Consider the following 23,970-nt stretch of genomic DNA (forward strand, 5'->3'; position numbering starts at 1 on the left):
GGCTCGATCCCAGGACCCTGGGATCATGACCTGAGCCAAAGGCAGAGGCTTTAACCCACTGAGCCACCCAGGCGCCCCTGTAATTTTATTTTTTAACCAAGTAAAGATTGGTACTCATTTTGGAGGATAACCTCTATTACCAAAGGAAGGTGTTTTTCACCCTGGTCCTGGGTTATCTGTATCAGAATTGCTGATGATGCTAGTTTAAGAGAGCCCCAAGGCTCCCTCTCTCCCCCCCCGCAAGGCTCCCTCCCCACCACCACCCCCTCTCAGCCAAATCCAGGCAATCAACAGCTCTGGGGGTGGGACCCCCCTACATGGTTCCCAAGCACTCCTGGGGAAATGTATGTATACTTAAGTCAGAGAACCACTGCCCAGGAAAAGAAAAAAAAAAGGAGGATTGGCAAGTTCACCTGAGTTAACCCATATTTGTTTATATACATTCTCTCCCTCCCTCTGTCTCTCCACCTGTTTTCCCACACTGTATAGGAGCCGAAATTGAGATGAGCCAAGGGCATCGGATATCAGGTTTAAAGGATTAAAATATTTAAGAAACCCCACAGAATGGCTGATATTTGTGGTAATCACCAACCCTCGTCTCAACTTACGCAGTACGTGGGTTTTTGATGAAGCCAGTGTTTATGAAATTAGGGCAGAGACATGTTGTTTTGACTCCAGTTCTTTCTAAAGCGGCCAGTTCTTCAGTCAAAGCATTATGAAATCCAACAGCGGCAAACTTGCTTGAACTGGAAACAAACAGAGAGAGGTCACAAAATACTTCAAGGAAGCTGCTGCATCTCCTTTATTCCGCTGTCCGTTTTCCCTACTTAAGTGTGGTCCTGTGCCTGGCCTCATGGCCATCAGCTGAATCTCAGGGTCCAGCCCAGACCTACCGAATCAGAACGTGGCATACAGAGCCTCAGGTAAATTTATAGGCATTTAAGTCTAAGAAGGAGGGTGCCTCGGTGGCTCGGTTGGTTAAGCGTCTGTCTCTTGGTTTTGGCTCAGGTCGTGGTCTCAGGGTGGTGAGATGGAACCCAGGCTGGGCTCTGCACTCAGAGCGGAGCTTGCTTGGGGTTCTCTTTTTCCCTCTCCTCTGTCCCTCTTGCTTGTGCTAAGTGCGTGGGTCTCTCTCTCTCTCTCTCAAAAATAAATCAATAAATCAATCCTTAAAGTCTAAGAAGCATTGGCAAAGAACACTTACTACATCCCCACATCACTTATGGAAGTGAGAACTGAGTAGGTTCAAAGGTATCGCTAGGAAAATTGGCAAAGTGTTTGCTTTTGTTGTTTTCCTAAGAGTTAATGTCACCATAGCCTGTTAATTATCTAATATATCCAGGAATTCCTGGGAAAATTCCCCTGGACAACTCTTATTTTTCCCTTTAAGTCTCAACTTCACTTCCTTAAAGAGGCCTCCCCTGGTCCCTAGACTAAATTATTTGCACACTATATAGTAATCTTCAGTTTTTCATGATAGCCTGTTTAGGATTTGTGATTAAATATTCATTGAGGTGAATTTTTTTTTTTAACATTTGTCCGTCATACTTTTACTTTTTTTACTTTTTTTCATGATTATTTTGGTTTCCAATAAATTCCCAGGGCCTAGCACAGTGCTTGGGTTATAAGAGCTGCTCAATAAATATTTGTCAAATGAATGAACCAAAATGCAAAGCACTTCATTTGGGAAGAGAAGGAAAATTAATCATATTCTAAGCAGATATTATTTTTCTAATTAGGTTTTTTAAAAATACCTTTATTAAGAAATAAATTCATGTATTATAATCCACCCATTTGAAATGTACAATTCAATGTTTTTTGGAATATTACATTATTTTAATTTTAAAAAATTGTGTGAAAATATATATAACAAAATTTGCCATTTTAACCACTTTTAAATGTGCAGTTCAGGGCCATTAATTACCAGATTATTTTTCTATAAGTCTGTATTTATTTGTCATTATGCAAGGTAGTTGTAAATTCTTGCCAATTAATCTGTGCTTTCGAAAATACAAACCTGTGGAACGTTCCCTCAACTTTTTTTTTTTTTTTAGAGCTCACACATATATTGAAAGCTTAAAAGATGGCTAGATTTATTTACGTAAGATAAAAATCTTACCTTGAAAATGACACAAAAATAATCATATGTAAAATTGATCACTACCTGTCAGACACTGTCCTCAGTTATTCAGATGTATTACTGCACTGAATCTCCACAACGACTCTTTGCAATAGCTGTGGCTATGATCCCCATTTACCAGAAAGGAAGCTGAGGCACTGGGGTGGGGGGAGCTGGTTGGGTATAATCTGAAGCTGCCCCCGGTTGCATACACAGGGTAGAGAGGCCAAAGAAAGAGGCAGACCACTCCGTATTGGTGGGTGGCAGGCTTAATAAGCAAGGGAACTTGGGACGCTCATCTTGGGCAGCCATAGGGTGAGTAGACTTCCACACCCACCTGCCAGAATCTATTTAAAGTTTATATAGAGGCCTTAACTGGGTTCAGCATATATACCATCCAGATAGTCTTGACACCACTTTTCTTTTCTTTTTTTCTCTTTAATGATTTTTATTTATTTATTTGCGAGAGAGAGTGCGAGAGAGAGCACAAGCAGGGAGAGTGACAAGAGAGGGAGAAGTAGGCTCCCCGCTGAGCACGGAGCCCGATGGTGGACTTGATCCCTGGACCCTGGGATCATGTTCTGAGCCGAAGGCAGATGCTTAACCAAGTGAGCCACCCAGACGTCCCTCAACACCACATTTCTATCTCAAGGCTGTGTCCTTGGGGCAGCTTTTGGGAACGGGGAAGGCAGTTGGATACTGTTCCAAGGACAGGGAGGTGGGGAGGAGCCTACAACTGCCTAGGTCCAGCTCGCAGGTCACGTCTTCTGGACGAGCTCCCTCAACAGGGTTACAGGACTTGCCCAAAGACACAAAACAAAGTGATAGAATAGGGCTTTAAATTAGGCCAATAAACCAGGCCTCTATAAGATGTACTCTAAACTTTATTAGCTCCCGCCCTAGGTAAGAGGAAAATGACAAACTGGTAAAGCAGTTGCAACACATAAGCCATGGGTAAGGGTTAATACAGGGAAACTTTTATAAATGAGTAAGACAGTACTCTAGTTGTTAAGCGGCTGAAGGACATTAGCAGGAAAGTCACAATATAAAAATACCAATGGATGTATGCATATAAAAATGGGTTATTTCAGGAATAAAATAAACACAAACTAAAACAAGTTAGGGGGGCGCCTGGGTGGCTCAGTCGTTACGCATCTGCCTTTGGCTCAGGTTATGATCCCAGGGTACTGGGATTGAGCCTTGCATCAGGCTCCCTGCTTGGCAGGAAGCCTGCTTCTCCCTCTCTCATTCCCCCTGCTTGTGCTCCCTCTCTCCCTGCCTCTCTCCCTCTCTGTCAAATAAATAAATAAATAAGATCTTAAAAAATAATAAATTGAAAAGATAAATAAAATAAGATGGGATTTTTGCCTAGCAGTAATGGTGAGGATATGAAGAAATTTTTATTTGTTAGAGTTGCTTTTCAAAGTACAGAATGTTTTCATTTTAAATCACTGAACTAGGAATCTTTTCTCTTTAAGCCTTCAATATATGTCTAAGCTTAAAAATAAAAACAAAAACAAACAACAACAAAAAAACGATGAGAGAGGACTTTCCACAGCTTTCTATTTTCCAAAGCACAGGCTAATTGGCAACTTTTTCTGGAAGGCAATTTGGCAAACGGTATCAAATTCATTAAAAATACGCCATGCTCTTAGATCTAGTCCTTCCTCTTACAAGTGTTTATCCCAAAGAAATAATCGGTCGTGTTCCTAAAGATTTATATTCAAGGTTAGTCTCTGGGATATATAGTTCATGTAGGCCAATAGGTGGAGACAATTTTAAACGTGTGGAGTGGACAGCTGTTTGTTTTTGCCCTTTGGTATTCTTATTTCCTTATTCTGGAGACCTCACTCTGTCACTAGCCTGCCACAGGTGGTCCCTGTCCAGTGGCTGGATCCACCTAGAGTGATCTTTTCAACTAGAGCGTTGGAAGGCATTGCTGAGAAATCACGGCTTTTCCCCCACCTGCTGGCTATTGCGAGGATATCACTTGGGAACTGCTGGTAGCTATCTCACCAGCAGACAGAGGCAGAGAGCCTGCCTGACACTCTGGAACTACAGATAGAAAAAAACCCTCTTCTGGTCCGAAGCAGTTTAAGTGTCGTGTTCCTCGCAACCCAAAGAGTCCTGACAGATGAACTGCGCAACAATAATGGATAATTTGCACAAATAGTGGTACATATGTGCAGTGGCATAGCATGCAAAAAATGAAAATGACATTGCACATGTATGTATTAACATCCAAATGTTCATGTAAAATTTAGGGCCCCTGGATGGCTCAGTCATTAAGTGTCTGCCTTCAGCTCAGGTCATGATCCCAGGGTCCTGGGATTGAGCCCCACATTGGGCTCCCTGCTCAGCGGGAAGCCCGTTTCTCCCTCTCCCACTCCCCCTGCTTGTGTTCCCTCTCTCGCTGTGTCTCTGTCAAATAAATAATAAATAAAATCTTTAAATTTAAAAAAGTCAAGGGACACTTGGGTAGCTCAGTTGGTGAAGCTGCTGCCTTTGGCTCGGGTCATGGTCCCGGGGTCCTGGGATCGAGTACCGCACCAGGCTTCTTGCTCAGTGAGGAGCCTGCTTCTCTCTGCCTCTGCCTCCCACTCTGCCTGCTTGTACTCGCGCGCTTTCTCTCTCTCTCTGACAAATAAATAAATAAATAAAATATTTAAAAAATAAAAATAAAAAAAAGTTTTAAAAAGCCAAGATTATGCAGGCAGATTTTTTTCAATGCTTGACTACATACCTGTATTTAAAATGTCCTAAAAAATTATAACAAATGCTAACCATGATTATTTCTGCACGGTAAGACTATCAGTAATTTTTTTCTCTTTTACTAAATTGTATTTTCTGGTTTTTCTTAAGTGAACCAAAAGTGCAGAAGTACATAAAAGCTCAGAGTTAATGATGTTGAGCATATTAAAAGAACTCTGTATTTTTTAACTTCAGGGTGAATTTATTTTTAGATATATGTATATATGAAAGTCAAAAGTGAGTGGATTTTTTTCCGTGCACTTTGTAATATTACATCAAATTTCTTATTATTAATAACATAAATATTTCTTATCCCAATCATTATTTTAAATAACATTTCATTATAAGCTAGTAAAGGTCAGGACTTGATTTAGCCACATCTTCCCACATCAGTGACTTTCATAATTGTAAATTGGCTCTTTAAGTTGACAAGATATATTAGCCAAAGTTTCATAGTACTTTTAACTATTTTCTTTTAGGGGTGCCTTGGTGGCTCAGTGGGTTAAGCCTCTGCCTTTGACTCAGGTCATGTTCTCAGGGTCCTGGGATCGAGCCCCACATCAGGCTCTCTGCTCAGCGGGGGAGCCTGTTTCCCTCTCACTCTCTGCCTGCCTCTCTGCCTATTTGTGATCTCTCTCTCTCTCTGTCAAATAAATAAATAAAATCTTTAATAAAGAAATAAATATTTTCTTTTAAAAATCCAGATACTTTCGGACAAAATACTTAGCAAGGAGCCAAAAACATTTTAGAATAGAATTAAAAGGTGAACGTCTCTCACCACAAATCCAGTTCTGTGATCTTGGATTTTTCACATTAATCATTTAAAACTGTTGAACTGTAACTTCAAAATAAATTGCAACTTTTTTTTTCCAACACAGGTGATTGGAGCTGTAATAAATTATTTTGCTGTGGCTGTAGCAACTCAGGCCAGTGACAGCTAAAGGCTCAATTACAGGGAAAAGAACTGGGTAATTCCAGATCCCCTCTCATTTCAACTCAACACTGGGGAGCCAGAATATACAGGATTAGTTCCACTGAGGCAAACCATTCTGGAAGCTAAAATAAGAGGTGGGACTTTGCTGTTTTGTGTAACTACAGGGAAGCAGAATGGAATGTAACACCAACAGGAACCCTCCTGTTATTGAACACTTATAGGACTACAGATTCTATTCTAAGTGCATTACATTATATGATTTAAACTTTACAGCATCCTGAGGATTTGGTTAGTTGCTGTGATTAGCTTCTCCTATGGGTGAAGAAAATGAAGCACAAAGGAGCTGAATAACTTGCCAAGGTCATACATTAGTAAGTGATTGGGTCAAGATTCAGAACCATATGATCCATAACAGTCCCATCCTGGAAACAACCCAGACGTTTCTAAACAGTAGTATGGATAAATACACCACTATCTAATCACCTCGTGCATACTAGGCAGGCAAGAAAATGATGAATCTGTGGCTACCAGCAACAGCCAGGACATTCCTCACACACACAGCATGAGTCCGCGTGTATAAAGATCAAAAAGAGGCAGAATTCATCTGTGGTGTGACAAGTCAATACAAGTCCTTTGAGAAGGAGAGAGGGACTGCCGGTTGGGAAGAGTTCTAAGGTCTTGTCCTATTTTTGGATCTGCATGGGGGTTACACAGATGTATCCACATCACAGTAGCTCATTGAGCTGCACATTTATGACCTCTGCATTTTTACCAATGTAGGCTATACTTCAATTAAAAAGTTTATGTTTTAAAAAATCAGTGTCTCAGTTGTATCGCCCAGTTGTTAACAACAACCACCGATAAACACTGCTTTCTGCTGGGAGGAGTCTTCAGTATGGCTCTGTGAAAGTTCTATCATTGAGCAGAGGCTGAGCAAAAACCAGAGTCAAGTGAATCCAAGACAGCTGCGATCACGAAGGATCACAGACTGCAGCAGCTCGGGCCACGTGCAGCCAAGGAGCCGAAGAAGAGTCCCGCAGGGGCAAGCAAGCCGCCCCTCCCCCCAAAGCCGGAAGTGCGCAACGCACTCGTGTGCTTGCGACCCTGCCTTTCAGCCCAAAGGGTGCCTTTGTGTGAAAAAGACAAACCTACTCCTCTTCTCAAGTGACTTTACTGCCATCTCCTGGAGAATCTTTCGAGTTTAAAGGGACACGAACATGAACGGTGCAGCCTAGAACTGTGTAGTCTGCAATCCGCACAACCGTGTGTGTCGTTCCTGCTTTGACAAGACTCGGCAAGATCTTTTACTTCTGCTGAAAGCACTACCATTAGTGACCAAAATACATTCGTTTCTCATGCAAAACACATTCTCTCTTGATTTTCACTGCTGAACATTCAGTGGAGTAGAATCAAGTCCGAATCAAATAAGCTACAGTATTTACTAGGGCAAAGAGAAGGAGGAGGCATGACTGCCTTCCCAGCCCCTGCTGGACTCAGATTCTCTTGGCCTCTCCCGATGCCTGGGGACTAAGAATCTGGCAGGGGAGCAGGGTGTCATGTAGTAGCTGAGAAGCAACACCTGCCGCTATTGTTCATCACGTGCAGGAATGCCAAATCGTATCAGCCTCAGAGGGCCAGGGGACAATCACCTAACAATCACCTGCTGGCCCTGGACCACAGGTCTGTCCTGTGATTGCCTCAGCAGTCCTTTCATCTTTTAGAAAAAAACCTCAATCCAAGTCTGCGTTGATTTTAAAAACTATTAGAAAACAAACACATGCTAAGAAAGAAAGAAAATATAAATGAATAAAAGGAACAAAATAAAATTGCTTATCATTACCAAAGAATAACCACTCTCTAGGTGCGGTCGGAGGAAAATGGCTTGGTATATATGTGTCCTTGGGAACTTATGAAATGCAAGATACAGATCTTTTATACACACACACACACACACACACACATATATACACACATATGTATATATTAGATAAAAACAGATACCCACCCACACCAATGTTTATAAATTTATATCCATACAACTATACCTGTTGTTTCTAGAATTTAGATACTTACTTAATTCCAAAATGGCAAAAAAAAATTTGAGCATATCTGTACATTTATTTGACAATACATATTATTTGAACAGTAATTCAACATTTTAAGAGTCATTATTTGCTAAAATATAGAAATGGCCAGGCACTGTTGGGGTGTGTGCAATCCGTAGGATCCCCTGGGCTATGGTGGCCTCACTGAGCAATTCTCCACAGTATACAGTGGCGCACACCATTCTTGTTACAGTAAGTTCTCCAGGTATTATAATGGCATGGGTTTGTTTGTTTTTTTAAAGATTGTATTTATTTATTTGAGAGAGAGAGAATGAGAGAAAGAGAGCAAGCGTGACAGGGGAGAGGTCAGAGGGAGAAGCAGACTCCCCGCCAAGCAGGGAGCCCGATGCAAGACTCCTGGGACTCCAGGATCATGACCTGAGCCGAAGGCAGTCGCTTAACCAACTGAGCCACCTAGGCACCCCGGCATGGGTTTTTAAATGGGTAACTATTATGACTCTTTTTTAATAACAATTTCACTGTTTGGATGCTTTTACTACTTAGAATTCCAGATTATACTCTTTCTCTTTACACTGTTTTGTTCCCATAAAATTACTTTATTAAAATTTATTATTAACTTTTATTCATGGTACAAAAATATTACTCTTCTTTTATCACTTCTTGCTGCTAAAAGGGATGAAAAATGCTTTAAGAGCTGGCTTCTAGGAGCGCCTAGGTGGCTCAGTTGGTTAAGAGTCTGCCTTTGGCTCAGGTCATGATCCCAGAGTCCGGGATCAAGTCCCAAACTGGGCTCCTTGCTCAGCAGGGAGCCTGCTTTTCCCTCTTGTGCTTGCTCTCTCTCTCTCTAGTGCACTCTCTCTCAAGTAAATAAACAAAACATTAAAAAAAAAAAAAGAGCTGGCTTCTAATTGGATAACTTCCCTGCAGCCACCTCTAGAATGGTCAGCCTGAATGGATAATGCTGCTGTACAAGAGACTTTGTGCTACTTTCTATTTGGGCAACTTCAAGTTTATCATCATTAATGGTAGTTTTCATTAGACAGGATAAGAAATCACACACAAGTTAAACACAGAAACAAGTTAAGGGAACACAAGCTCACTTACCAATAAGCAAGTAAGAAGGCGACCCCAGTATGCCCAGCTGCTGAAGCCACAGTGACAATATGGCCATGATTATTCTTCATCATCGCTGGAAGAAATGCTTTTGCAGTCTAGCAATAGTGTTTACGAAGAGAAAAAGATATACTGTTATTTCTCATTTGCAGACCTATTGGGAATATTCCCAAACAAAACTATATTTTGTTAACATTTTTCCTAGAATAAAAGGGGAAAAAAACCAATTAATTGCCAAATGTGGCAAATTAAGGCACCTGGATATGATACCTAGATTGGAAAGACTAAGCAAAGCAGTGGATACTGAAAACTTTGAGAATCCATTTCACTAAAATTGTGAACTTCTAATATCCCCTGAGCCTCTACGTCTTTTGTCACTGATGTTTTCTATCATTTCATATATTGAATAGATATAACTAGAGTTATCAAAGAATTTATGTGTAATGTGAAATTGTTAGAAAATAGTTTGGATATGTCATCAAAATACTGAAATGAATAGCAATCTTTCAGTAGTCACTGAACGGTTCATGCAATAAATATTTATTGAGCACCTACTATGTGACGGGGATTCAAAACATTAAGGCAATGCCCTACATCCTAATAAAGGCAGAAAGACAGGCAGATTCATCAGTTATAAAGATGCACTGGGTATCTTTAGCCTGGGTGGCTCAGTCCCTTAAGCCTCTGCCTTTGGCTCGGGTCGTGATCCCAGGATCCTGGGATCAAGCCCTGCATCAGGCTCCCTGCTTGGCAGGGGGGGTGCGGTGGGGGCTGGTTGTCCCTCTCCCTCTGCCTGTCACTCTGCCTACTTGTGTTCTCTCTCTGTCAAATAAAAAATAAAATCTTCAGGGGCACCTGGGTGGCTCAGTGGGTTAAGCCTCTGCCTTTGGCTCAGGTCATGATCTCAGGGTCCTGGGATCAAGCCCCACATCAGGCTCTCTGCTCAGCAGGGAGCCTGCTTTCCCTTCTATCTCTGCCTGCCTCTCTGCCTACTTGTGATCTCTCTTTCTGTGTCAAATAAATAAATAAAACCTTTAAAAAAATAAATAAAATCTTCAAAAAGAAGATATAAAAACAGATACTAATAACTTGAGAATATTGACATAAATAATACCACATTTCACTAACTCCAATATTCTTTAGAGATTATGTATCCCAAGCTCACATCCAACAAAACTTTAAGGGACCCTTTCAGCAACTAACTATTTGGGCAATTTTTAGCCTCTTCAGAAACTCTCTCTCTCTCTCTATATATATATATATACGTATCTGTAGCTATAGACCTTGAATGGTGAGGTTTATGATAAAGTTTGCAACTATGGGGCCAGACAATACTCAAGGCCCGAGTCTCACGAGAATCTGAAAGTAAACCGGGCTCACCTTTAATAGAATCACACAAGAGGACTCAGATGACCCCAATCCTTTTCTTCATAAACAAGTTCACATAGATGTGAGAATCTAGTTTAAAATTATAAAACATATATAACACCTAAAGTTTATTATTAATTAATTGCTATTATTAATATTTTTAAGGGGGGAAGAAGAATGGTTGATGAGATTTGGTCAGAGCATGAAAAATGACCTCTTCGTTTTTTTAAAGTCTATTTTCTCTTAATAATCTCAACCCAATGTGGACCTCGAACTCACAACCCCAAGGTCATGAGTCTCATGTTCTTCCTCCAAAGGAGCCAGCCAGGCACCCTGAAAAATGACCTCTTTGCATATTTTCCTTAGTATCTGGAAAAAACTTCAGTATTAATCTGATACATTTTTATGTCTGCTGAAATCTCTACTTTAAAGATTTTATTTATTTATTTGTCAGAGAGGGAGAGAGAGCGTAAGCAGGGGGAGGGCCAGGCAGTGGGAGAAGCAGGCTCCCTGCTGAGCAAGGAGCCTGATGAAGGACTTGATCCCAGGACCCTGGGATTATGACCTGAGCCCAGGGCAGACACTTAACGGACTGAGCCACCCAGGTGTCCTGAACTCTCCACTTTAAACATAGTCTTCGGGTTTTACAAAAGGGAATGTGTTCATAAAAGAAGTTATACCTACCCAGAAATGTGCAAGTACATTCACTTCAAAAGTCTTTTCAATCTGAGGATCTTGTGTTGCAAACAAATCCGACGTGTAGACGACACCAGCATTATTTACTAAAATACTAACATCTCCAATTTCTTCCTTCACCTTTAAAATTAAGACAATTATCTGCATCATGAAGAATACTGAAGGACGGTTTGCATGCAAGGATTATTAAAGAACTATGTGTTCCTCTATTAGATGTGGGGGGGAAAGTAGTTCTATAATCTATGTGCCAATATGGAAAAAAGAACCTTTTAATCTTAGCTACTTAGTTTCAAAAGAGCTCTACTTGTAAGTCTGGTTAGGTAGAAGTTTTCTTTTGCAGTTTGGTCTCTTGACTTTGCTCTGTTGATTTTACCTTGAGAGGCCTTTGGCTAATAAAAATGTAATCAGTGGGGAAAAAAACAACAACCCAGCATTTATTTTTTAAATACTACTTAAAAAGTAAGCAAAAACATTTTTTTTAATGAGTTGGTAAATGCATGGACTATCTGGGGGTCTACTTAAAACCCATTATACCATCAAGCTGGTCACACCTTCTACTTCTTTATTTTTGTAGTCACTCCATTCTGTTCCTCGCCAGCCTTCCTTCCGCAGGTGGCAGTTGGCAACGCTGGAGTATCTTATCTGATATTTTTACGGTTCTTTGAGTAACTAAGCTTCTTGATGGATAGACCCTAGAGTTACAATGCATTCTGTTATACATTGTGTTCCAAATAAAAGCTAACTTCTGTTAGGAGTTATCATATTTAGATAGTGCTGGGGTGTGCTGGGGGACTGAGGGGGAGGTAGCAAATCGCTTGTTAAAGGCTTTCATTGTGTTAAGCATTTTGCATGATTTCATTATTTATCTCATTTAATTCTCACAATAATTCCATGAGCTGGCAACTCTGGGTATGTTCACTTTAGAGAGGAGGAACATGAAACACAGAATGGCTCCTCCTTGACCAAGGTCACATGACTATTCAAAGTCCCCTGGAGCTGAGACTCTCCCAGATCTTCTGACCTCAGAGGCCAAGACAAACCTCAAAGCTCAAACAAAAAGGAAGCCGGGAGGTGGAAAACCCATCAGGACACCAGTGTGCCAAATGCTGAAGGCCTGTCAGCCAGAAATGAACTTCATCAGGTTGTACTGAAGGTACGGAAGAGTCAAGCTAAGATACTGGGCGCTTGATCAACACTATTTGTACCTACAGCTGCATCTCTAGCACGATCTGAAAACCGTTGTTCCGAATCATGCCCCTCAGATATGGAGAAGAACAGGACAGGGTGTGTGGCTGAAGCGATGGAGCTGCTGTAATGCGTCCAAGCTAGCACGACTGCAAATATAAACCGCTCCTTCATCCTGCTGAAGAATCTGCCCAGAAACACTTGTCCCTTCCTTCGTCCTTGAGCTCCCCGTCATCACCTATTGTCTCTCCACAGTGTGACATAAAAATGTCCTGATACTAAAGTGGCCACATCAAAATAACTTTCAAATATCTGATCATCACACAGCATGGGGCATATTCTGTTGAAGCATAACGTTTCTCCTTCAGCAATTTCAGTAAAAACATCTCTAGGGTTAAAACACATGGAATAGGTTCGAATAATGAAATCGCCTTTTCCAGAACAGCCTATTCCCAGATAAGTTGAGGAGCGATCACTGTGTGCCAGGTACTGATCCAAAAACTTTACATCATTAATTCACTTAATCTTCCTAAGGACCCTGAGGTGGGTACTGCTGTGATCCCCATTTTATAACTGGGGAAACTTAGGCACAGAAAGGTTAAGTAACTTGCACTCATATTGCCAGTAGTAACTGGAAGAGTGTACATTTCTCTAAAGGAAAATCATCCTTAATTTAAGTAAAATACTGACAGTTAAATGCAGATGTTTCTTGTCTACTTAGCTCAGGCCTCACCAGTAACAGAGGCATTAGCTTGAGACACAAGGTTACAATTCAAAATTAGAAGTTAAAAATGTCTGCAAATCTAAAAGTCCCCAAACAAGGACGTTCTCAAGGATGAATCTTTATACTGTAATGGATCAGATCATCCAGGGATAAGGTCTAGGAATGTGTATTTTAAGGAATTTGCCCAGATAATCCTACTGCTTTCTTACTATTGTGACATTCAGTTAACAAGAACATGTATGAATGCATTCGGAGTGAGGCACCATTATATATACACAGCACATCTCAGTTGTATATAAAAGAGGCAAATACTGCTTTATAGAGATAAATCTATCTATGATCAGAGCCTGATAAAGTTAAATTTATCCTAACTCCTTAACCCAGTTCTTTGGGCGTCTGAAGACCCTGTCAGTGATTTGCCGTCTCATCCAAGAATTTACTTGTAGCAGAATCACATGGGTGAGGTGTGGGGTACTAAACAGGCAGATTCCTGGGCCCAAGCCTTGATCCACGAAAGCAAACCTTGGGGGCATCATTTTTTAACAGGCTCTCTGGAAGATTCTAGAACACACTGAAGTCTGGGAAACTCAGTTCTAGGTTCTATTTGTGGGTCCGCCACTAGCTGACTGCACAATCATGGGCAAATCACAAAACTTCTGCTACTTTGTCTGCATCGTGACCCTGTCATCTCCAGAATCCCTCCAGGCTCTGACATGATCCGATCCTAACCAAATGCAAAATTTCACCTTCTTCGCAGAGCTGTAAATATCTTCTCGGTTACTGCAGTCTACCACAAAGGCATGAGCCTTTGCACCCAGTCTCTGGCATTCAGCAGCTGTGTCCTCAATTCCGTGCTAGAAAAGACAACAAAAATTTGATAAGGAGAACAATGTAAATGACATGAACATATTATATCAACAGCTGAAAATAAATTAAGGACAGTCAGATTGTTTGAACTAGCGTTGGGCAAGAATTTAACTGGACAGATCTTTGGCAGGGATATAGGTTACACTTTGCTCTTAGTACTGACTAGTTTTTTATTTGGAACCAAAGTTAAAGCAAGCTTTTTAAAAGAACAGAAAAATCCGGGGTGCCTGGGTGGCTTAGTTGATTAAGGAGCTGCCTTTGGCTCAGGTCATAATCCCAGGGTCCTGGTATGGAGCCCCATGTTAGGCTCCCTGCTCTGCGGAGAGCCTGCTTCTCCCTCTGCCTGTGGCTCTGCCTACTTGTGCTCTCTCTCTACCTCTCTGTCAAATAAATAAATAAAATCTTTAAAAAATAATTAAAAAAAGAACATAAAAATAAAATACTGGTTTTGTATTCACGAATTTTAATACTTTGTGAATAGGTGTGGTATGACACACATTGTGATATGACACATTCATATGAATGAATGTGAATGTGTAATAAATGCTATCAAGATTTTTAAAAATATTGAGCTTTTTTTTCCATTAAAAACTGTCACTAAAAACTATTCACAAGTATCAATTTTCTAGCTGCAAGATAAAAAGGGGTTCATTCATTCATTCATTCATTCACTTATTCTTTTAACATTTTAATGTGTAGGTCACAGTCATGGTGCTTAGAAAAACCTTACAGAGGTTTGGGGGGTTTGGGGAGTAGGAAAAGAATAAATGAAACAGGATGGGATTGGGAAGGAGACAAACCATAAGAGACTCTTAATCTCACAAAACAACCTGAAGGTTGCAGGGGGCCGGGGTGGTAGGGAGAGGGTGGTTGGGTTATGGACATTGGGGAAGGTATGTGCTATGGTGAGTGCTGTCAAGTGTGTAAACCTGGTGATTCACAAACCTGTATCCCTGGGGCTAATAATACATTATATGTTAATAAAAAAATAAAAAATTATATTAAAAAAAAAAGAACAACCTTACAGACAGAAATATGAATGAGACAGAGTATTAAGCTCGGCAAGCTCACAGTCTAGCAGAAACATAAAGGAAGCATAAGATTTAGGTAGGACACATGAAATTGTTACTATGTCGGAATAAAGGACTGAATGCTGGCAGTTTCATATGGTTCAAACTAATACACTATGATAAGTATAATAACAGAACAATATACAGAGAGTTATGGGAACACAGAGGAGGGGCATGAAATACAATTCTAGAACAAAAGGTACCAGGGTGAGTAGAACACAAAGGTAACGAGAAGGGAAAGGGCAGGCAGGCAGAGTGTAAACAAAGGGATGGACAGTAGAAAGGTCAAGTGGGAAAATATTAGCAGATTGGTGTTGCTGAGTCATAAAGCTTAAGGCCAGCAGGAGTCCAGATCAAAGGACATTGTGTGTCATACTAGGTTTTATCCAAAAAGGTGGGGAGGGTGGGCACTGATTAAATTACAGGATCAGATTTGTATGTTATCCTGATTATTCTTGCTAACGTATGGAGGACAGATTTTAGGGGTCAACACTGCAGGAAGAGAGAAACATTAGTAGGGAGTTTACAATGATTCAGCCAACAGATGGTAGAAGGTTGAGCTGTGGTATGACTGGAAAGAATGAGGAGAAGAGACTGAGCCTTACAACCTATCTTCAGGAGGCAAACTGAGCAGGTCTCGGCCGCTAGATGAGGAAGGTGGGAAGAACCGAAGCTGAAGTGCTTCCTTTTTAGTTGGAGGAAATGGCAACACGGTGTTGCAACAGTCAGATGCAAGTCACGAGGAGAGCGGATCTGAGAAAAGGAATGATGACAAGCCCAGTCTGGAGTGTTGATTTTGTCACCTGAAGTTCATGATTAGACCTTAAGGGTTCTGTTTTCATTTTTCTTTTTTTTGTTTCCATTTGTGCTTGTTTGTTGGTTTGCCTTTAGCAGTTTTGTAGCTTTTTCATTGTAAAGAATGCCTCAAACCATACCTTGGACTGAGGGTTAGTCCCTGAGCTCTGCAAGCCAAGAAATTACTGTCAACTAACGCACAAGTGGGGACTTACTACATTTACCCATAGGGAGAACGGCAGAGCAGAACACTAGTGTGCGAATTTGCTGGTAAACTTTAACCCCTCTTGCAGAAAAACCCAAATCTGGACAGTTATGGAAAGAATTCAGTTTGCTGGGACGCCTGGGTGGCTCAGTTGGTTAGGCGGCTGCCTTCGGCTCAGGTCATGATCCCAGCGTTCTGGGATCGAGTCCTGCATCGGGCTCCTTGCTCCGCAGGGAGCCTGCTTCTCCCTCTGCCACTCTGTCTGCCTGTGCTTGCTCTTTCTCTCTCTCTCTGACAAATAAATAAATAAAATCTTAAAAAAAATGTTCTAATGCATAAATGTTCTAAAAAAAAAAAGAATTCAGTTTGCTCAGTGAACTTACTGTGTGACAGTAAAAGGAAAGAGAGTGTTTTCCCTTTTGCTGAAATCTCTCCCACAAACTGCTGTTTGTCCTCTGATGAGGAGCCCTTATTCCCCAAAGGACATTGGAACATCTCAAGTAAACCTTATGTTGCCCTCCTGTACCTGACAGGCAGCTTCTGGCCCCTTCCTTTGAAAGTATAATTTCATTAATGTAGTATATACACATGATGGAATATTATTCAGCCTTCAAAAGGACCAAAATGCTGCCACATTCCACAGCATGGATGAACCTTGATGATCTTAAGTTTAGTGAAACAAGCCAGATACAAAAGGACAAATATTGCATAATTCTAGCTATATGAGATACCTAGCATAGTCAAATACACAGAGACAGAAAGTAGAATGGTGGTTGCCAGGGGCTGGGGAGTAACTGTTTAATGAGTGCAAAGTTCCATTTTGGGATGATGAGAAAGTTCTGGAGATGGATAGCAGAAGTCATTTCGCAACAATGTGAATGTAGTCAACACAACTAAACTGAAACTTAGAAATGGTTAAAATGGAAATGTTTATGTAATACATATTTGACTGCAATAAAGAAAGTTTTAAAAGTATATGGTACTGATTCTTTGGGTATTCACAAAATTCAGTCCTTACTTGAAACAAAGTCTACATAAAGCTCCATTTGCCCTTTATTCCATTGGTGGAGATTTGCTTAGTGCTGGTTTCTCTGTCAATGGGCAGAATGTGTAGCAACAAGCACACCCGTCCTTTACATCTGCAATCATGCTTTCGCCTATTCCCCTGGTCTTCCTCACTCAGGGCCAAGGTCTGCACTCCATACCTCCTGAACTATGCAGCAAATTAAAGTTGGAAATCCTGCCATGAAAATTTTAGACAGTCTCCATATTCATTTGGTGAGAAATAAAAAGTAAGCGGACCCTTAAAATTCTTCTCAGCACAGAGGACCTGCTCATCGTTCTTCAACACTTGCCTTGTTAACCTTTTTCCTAATGTGCTGTACTCAGTTCTCAATTTTTAATCCTGGGCTCTCTCTTAAGCCTTTACTTACTCTTCTTTGCTCTCTTATCCCCACAACTAAAGCTCTCTGCCCAATACTTAGACTACTAAACGTCTACATGTTTTTCTGATTGTTTCCAGTGCTTTTTTTCATTCATTAATTCACTTTTCCATTTGATAAACAGTCTTTGAGTATATCATAGGTGCTCACCACTTGCTATAAATTTATCTTCACAAATTTATCGAACCAGGCATGGGGGTGAGACTAGTCAAGAAATGTGATTATCTACATAAAACAATAAAAAGTTCACGGTACCCGTCTCAGTCGAATAACGAAGCTGAAGCTACCATGAATCCCTCCCTAAATTCATGTTCCTTTACTGTGGACTTCCTGATGAGTAGGAAGATGTCTGCCCTCGACCTCCTGAGAAGGGTATCTTTGGGCATTGCTATCCTTGCAGCTTGACTTAACCTGAGAAATTTGTCTCTGGAGATCATTTGTCTTTGAACCCTGGGGCAGTGGCAGGGGAGGGGAAGAATTTGATCTGGCCCCTCCCTGCCCTTCCAGCGGGATCTGAAAACAATCTGAAGCTTTCCTCTTTTTCACTCATTCTCCCTAGTCACCAGCCCCAAAGTTGGACATCTCTAGCTTCTGCTGCCTGGACTGCTTGAAATTTCCACCCTTACTCTCCCTCCCCAGTCAGGTTTAGTGGTTCTCACACTTTCATAATTTTAAAACCCGTAGAATTTCAATAACAGTGGACTGCAGTATATATACTGAACTAGGACTGCCCATCTTTTTATTTAGCCAAGCAAGGACATTAATACCAACACAGAAACTACTAGTTAATATCGTTGTAATTTCACTAAATACATAGGTATATTTCACCCACAAAACAAGTGGGGAGGATATAACCTTAAAATAATAAATGGCTTATTTAAATGAGATGAATTTAACATAATAAATACTCACTACACTGTCCTTAATTTTCTGACCACTTCAGCTACTACTTCCCTGGTCTGCAAAACCAGCATCATCTCTAGCCTGAATTACCACCAGTCTCCTAACTGCTCTTTCTCCCTGCAACCCAACAGCCTAGAATCTGGCTCAAAACCTTCCACGGGCCCCCCCAGGAAAAGCTGAAGCACAAACAATAGCTGCCAGGAACCTTGATGATCAGGAGCTGCTGCTGAAGTTTCTGGACCAGTGCTGTCTCATAAAATACAATGTGAGCCACATACTTCATTTAAATTTTTCTAGTAGCCACACTTGAAAAAATAGCATTAAGAAGTGTATTTTATTCAACTTAATATACCCAAAAGATTATTTTGGAATATTTGTCATTATTATGAAATACTGTATTTCAACATGTAATCTATGTAAAAGTTGTTCGTAAGATACTCAGCATTTCTTTTTTCCATACTGTCTTTGAAATCCTGGGTGTAGTAACATCGACAGAGGAGCCACATTTCTTTTTTTTTTTTTTTTTGAATGAACTTTTTTTTTTTTTTAAGATTTTATTTATTTATTTGACAGATCACAAGTAGGCAGAGAGGCAGGCAGAGAGAGAAGGGAGGAAGCAGGCTCCCTGCTGAGCAGAGAGCCCGATGCGGGGCTCGATCCCAGGACGCTGGGATCATGACCTGAGCCGAAGGCAGCGGCTTTAACCCACTGAGCCACCCAGGTGCCCCAGGAGCCACATTTCAAAGGCTCAACAACCATTAAGTGGTTAGTAGCCACAACTATACTGAAAAGCACAGATCTAGATTTTTCTTTTACTTCTCTCCCTTCCCTCACTCTGTGCAATGCTCTGCATTTGCTGATCCTGCAGAGATATGTGAGGGGCTGCCTGCCTCTTCTGATCTTGACTCAACCATCTCCATCTCAGGAGGCTTTCTGTATAAGATCAACATGTTCCTCCCTGTCCCACCCCCAACCACCACCATACAGAGTCCTTACCCCCTTTCATATTTTACTTTTCTTTATACTTACCACCTTCTAGCAATTACATAATTTATTATACAGCATATCTTGTTTACTGTCCCTTGTTCATGAAGTTTGTGTTTTTCTCACTGCTGTGTCCTTAGTTCTGCGTTAGAACAGTGCCTGACACATAGTAGGCACTCAATAAATACTTGTTGAATAAATGCACTCCACTCCAAATCAGAGAAAATTTTGTACGAACGAGCAGAGGGCATTGGGAGCCAATAACACAGATGTGTAGCCTAATTCTTAGCCCTAAGTCCTGCAATGTTAGCTTAAACTTCACTTTGTGAATGGATAGTAACTAACGTGTTATTATCCAGACCACATACCAGACACTGCTAAACACTGCTAGACACTATGGGTACTCTTTGGTATAAGCCTCCCACTCCTTCAAGGTAAGTACTGTTATTTTACCCATTTTGCAGAAAAGGAATCTAAAGCTCTAGAAGTCAGAAGGCAGCTCATGAAGAGGTGGAGAGCTGTGTCTGCCGACTGTGACCTATCCATGCCTGACATTCACCACCGATGACCGCATCAGACTAGACTGGGCCTCGTTTGTATCATCCATTGCATGTATAATTATTTAAAGTCTATTTTCCCTACAAGATTGTTTGCCTATTTGCTCTGTCCTTGCTATCCCCACAACAGATAATAAGTACTTGCTGATTGCTATCTCAATCATCCACTCACTGGGAAAACTCTTACTAATGGCACATTCCCCGAATTTTTGTTTACAGCTACAGTGCTGGATGTTGACCAATGGGTAAAAGATGGCTTTTCAGGCCTTCAAGGTGCCTCGCAGAAATCCCTCTGTCCATCCAACACTGGCTTGAAAGGTTAGATTCTAAATCCTCCTCTTTTCCTTAAGCCTACACCTTTATTCTTGTAAAACATTATGTATATTGGAGAGTGTTTCCTTTTATTTTTATTTAAAAATTTTTTTGTTTAATTTTACTTTTTTAAGTAAACTTGATGCCCGACATGGGGCTGGAACTCAATGACCCCAAGATCAGGAGTCCCACGCACTCCTAGCTGAGCCAGCCGGGTACCTCAAAGAGTTTTTTTCTTTTATATTGTTTTTAAAACATGATTTTAAGAATTATTTTTGGCAATTGCTATGATACAGTAATATTCTTTTCTGTTGGGTATCTTTTAAACCCACTCAGCTCAGTAATGGCAAGTAGGACTTTTCTCTTAATAGGTTCAAAGTTCTTAATAGACTAACTTAAAACCATTACTCTTTCCATTTGTTTAAGATAGAGGGATCAGTGAAATCAGGCTCTGGAGGAGATCACAAATTCTTTTCTGGGCAAAAGTAAGAATACATTTACAATGCAAAATTAGTGATGGGTAGTAACCTCGAATCTTATATCCTCTAGGTCCATTTATCCTGTAATGATAAACATTAATGGACCTATAAAATGCCAATAGTCATTTTCCTCTTCCTACTCATAGAGATGCTGTACGGGCTTGTTGCCTACAGAACGCATCCATGACTACAATTAAAGGTGCCAGAAGGTAAAACACAGGAAGCATGATTACCTTATTTATATCCCACAGAACCAGTTTGCTTTTACGTTTGGCAAATTCATAGGCAGTTAGTCTCCCAATTCCGTGTCCAGCTCCAGTAATCAGGACGATTTCCCCAGTAACTGATTTTCTCTTCTTAGGAATAAAGCGCTTCAGGAGAGACTCTAAGGTGAAGATGATGAGTAAAGGCAGAAGCTGGAGGCACTGCAGAAGGAATTTCATCCTCTTGGTTGCCATGAGCTGTGCGCGCGCTTCCTTCCCCCAGTCCCTCCAAACTGCTTCTGGGGGGTGGTTCGGTCACACACCGGCGAGCATACAAGCCAGGGCAAGAAGGGTTCCTTTTATGGGAGAGAAACAAACAACTCTGAAACCGTTCCTTCCGCTGGGCTGGGCTTGGTTAGGTCTTTCACAATTGGTTCGGGCTGCAGTGCGGAGCGGCGGCTCGCCCGCTCAGAAATCTGGGAGGGACAAAGTCCAGAGGAGGGCTCGGCTTCCCGGTCCGCTTGTCTTTGACCCCCTACCTCGGGGTCTTGCGAGCCGACCTTCGGGGCACAGCTCCCGCTTGTTTTCCTAAATGTGGTAATTCCTCTCCAAGTTCCAAAGATAGCTGACGATGTCCGCAGTCCAGGTGCTTCTTTGAAACTTGATGCTCACCGCTAGTGAAGGGACGCAAATGCAGTTTCCTGTCTCAAAAGGAACATGGGGAGCAGGTCAGTTGTTCCGCAAGCCCCCGCCCCACCGCCACCCCGAGATACTATGTCTCACATTTTAGTTGGAACTAAACGCGATTTCTGGAGGGCAGAGAAAATGTTGTCCTTTCAAGGGCAGCGATAATCAAGGGCCAGGAAAAATCGTATATCATCCTTATGATCCTTGTTTCGACAAGGAAGAGCAGTATATTTGGATAACCTTTTTCACTCAACCTGTTGCAATTTGTGAAAACAAAACAAAACAAAACAAAACATATTACGCTTATGTAATTGTATCTTTATCCAGGTTAATAAATCACTGCTTCCAGAATGAATAATAAAATAGAAAATCACCTTGCATAAAGATTATCTTGATAGTAATTCAAATTGTGTGACACTACAGTGCTTGGAAAGAGACTTCTGCCATGTGGATGACTGACGGTCGCTTTATACTTAAGAGGCAGGAAAATCACAAAGAAAATGAAGTTCACAAAGAATTCATACATCTATCATCTTCAACTTTTTCTTATGGGTCTCAAATCCAAGTTTATAATAGTACAAATACTTGCGTAGAAAGTCTCCCGTTTCCAGAGCTTTTTTCCCACATGTATTATCTCATTAGATTTTTTTTTTAAGATTTTATTTATTTATTTATTTGACAGATCGAGATCACAAGTAGGCAGAAAGGCAGGCAGAGAGAGAGGAGGAAGCAGGCTCCCTGCTGAGCAGAGGGCCCAACATGGGGATTGATCCCAGGCAGAGGGCCCGACATGGGGATTGATCCCAGGGTTCTGGGATCATGACCCGAGCCGAAGGCAGAGGCTTTAACCCACTGAGCCATCCAGGCGCCCCTCTCATTATATTTTTAAAGAGCCTTTTAGGAAGTAGAGAAGAAAACTGTTTATTTCCCTATCTTATAAATGAATAGATCAGTTGGATTAAGTTTTTAAAGGTCTCTCAACAAGTAAATGCATAACTGGGGCTAGGGACAGGTTCAGCATTTGTCAGACCTTTTTGCCCAATACCTATGGGAAGAAAACATAACTTTATGTGTGTATGTGTGTTGACTTTCATATATGTAGACTGTCTCTAATATTTTCAATTAAGCAAATTGTATTTGGGGCACCTGACTGGCTCGGTTTGGAGACCATGAGACCTTGGGTGTGGCGATCACTTAAAAAAATAAAATCCTAATAAAAAAAAAAGGAAAGAAAAAGAAAACTGTATTTAAAGAGAACCATGTAGGGCGCCTGGGTGGCTCAGTAGGTTAAGCCTCTGCCTTCAGCTCAGGGTCATGATCTCAGGGTCCTGGAATGGAGTCTCGCATCAGGCTCTCTGCTCAGCAGGGAGCCTGCCTCCTCCCTTCTCTCTCTCTGCCTGCTTCTCTGCCTACTTGTGATCTCTCTCTGTGTGTCAAATAAATAAATAAAATTTTTAAAAAAAAATGAGAGAACCATGTAGTTTTGACCCACTAAGTTGGCCAGAGTTCTCCTGGTCTAGGAAAATAATGCAATGTTTGAAAATAGTCACACCTGAATTCAATATGGGTATGTGACGTCACTTCCCTGAGGGTATTTCTTAATTTGTAAAATTGGGATGTTATTAATACTTACCCTGTAGGATTCTTGTGAAGCTCAAGTGAGTTAGCATTAAGTACAGTGCTCTATCAACTATCCATCCATTATAATGTAAGTTATAATTAGCACTAATAAAATTATAATGTGGATGGTTTTGTAAATGATAATTAGCTACTAAGCTGACACGGAGCCAAGTGTGGAAGTTTACATATTTGTGGTTTTTAAAAATACCTCTCATTGGGAAAGTTTAAAATGTTTTCTGTGTGGAGCATCTTAATTACATGCTGCCCCCCCCCCGCCCAGATATTGAAGTGACATTAAAAGGGGCGGGGGTAGGTAAAGATAGTAAGGACCCCTTCAATGATGATTTGAGCACTTACTCATTATGCCAAGTGCTTCACACATAGTTACAGTTCATTTTACCCTCTCAACATTCTAAGAAGTAGCTTCAATGAAATGTCTATTTCATGAATAAACAAACAAAGGATTAAGAGAAATAAGCAGATCACCTGAGGTCATAGTATAAATGATTGAGCTGAATTTAGATCTAGGCCATTATCACTATGCTATGTTGCCTTTTTTCTTAGGGCAAAGAAGAAAAGCTAAGTCACCCCTAAATCACTTTGAAAAATTCAAAAGGATAAAAACTATTACTCATAATACCTCTTATTGTTCATAACTTCTACAGCATTCTTAACACCTCCCCCTCATACCATCAGGTAACTTAATTCCTAATTAACAGGCAATAGAGTGCAGCTATTAAAACAAGGATTTTATTGTTGTTTTTTAGAGAGAGAGCAAGCACGTGCTGCACACGTGTGTGTGTGTGTGTGTGTGTGTGTGTGTGTGTATATGTTGTAGTAGGGGAGGGAGAAAGAGAATCCTAAGTGCGAGCCTGACTTGGGGCTCAATC

The 23,970-nt window shown here is 40.9% G+C and overlaps 1 protein-coding gene across 2 annotated transcripts in view; it reads right to left on the bottom strand.

The window, feature by feature from the left end:
• Nucleotides 1–21,190, bottom strand: part of HSD17B11 (hydroxysteroid 17-beta dehydrogenase 11) — a 40,944-nt gene extending 19,754 nt beyond the window's left edge. For both annotated transcript variants that reach the window (XR_013966387.1, XM_080796166.1), the window contains exons 1-5: nucleotides 20,804–21,190; nucleotides 13,703–13,810; nucleotides 11,036–11,167; nucleotides 8,975–9,081; nucleotides 609–746 (exon numbers count right to left, since the gene is read on the bottom strand). Coding sequence is in view for 1 of the 2 variants with exons in the window: in XM_080796166.1 (XP_080652292.1) it covers nucleotides 609–746; nucleotides 8,975–9,081; nucleotides 11,036–11,167; nucleotides 13,703–13,810; nucleotides 20,804–21,028 (710 nt within the window). In the remaining variant the exon portion in view is untranslated. The remainder of the gene's footprint in view (nucleotides 1–608; nucleotides 747–8,974; nucleotides 9,082–11,035; nucleotides 11,168–13,702; nucleotides 13,811–20,803) is intronic.
• Between the last annotated feature and the right edge of the window lie 2,780 nt (nucleotides 21,191–23,970).

The sequence above is a fragment of the Martes martes genome, assembly GCF_963455335.1.
Source record: "Martes martes genome assembly, chromosome: 2".
Classification (NCBI taxonomy): Eukaryota; Metazoa; Chordata; class Mammalia; order Carnivora; family Mustelidae; genus Martes; species Martes martes.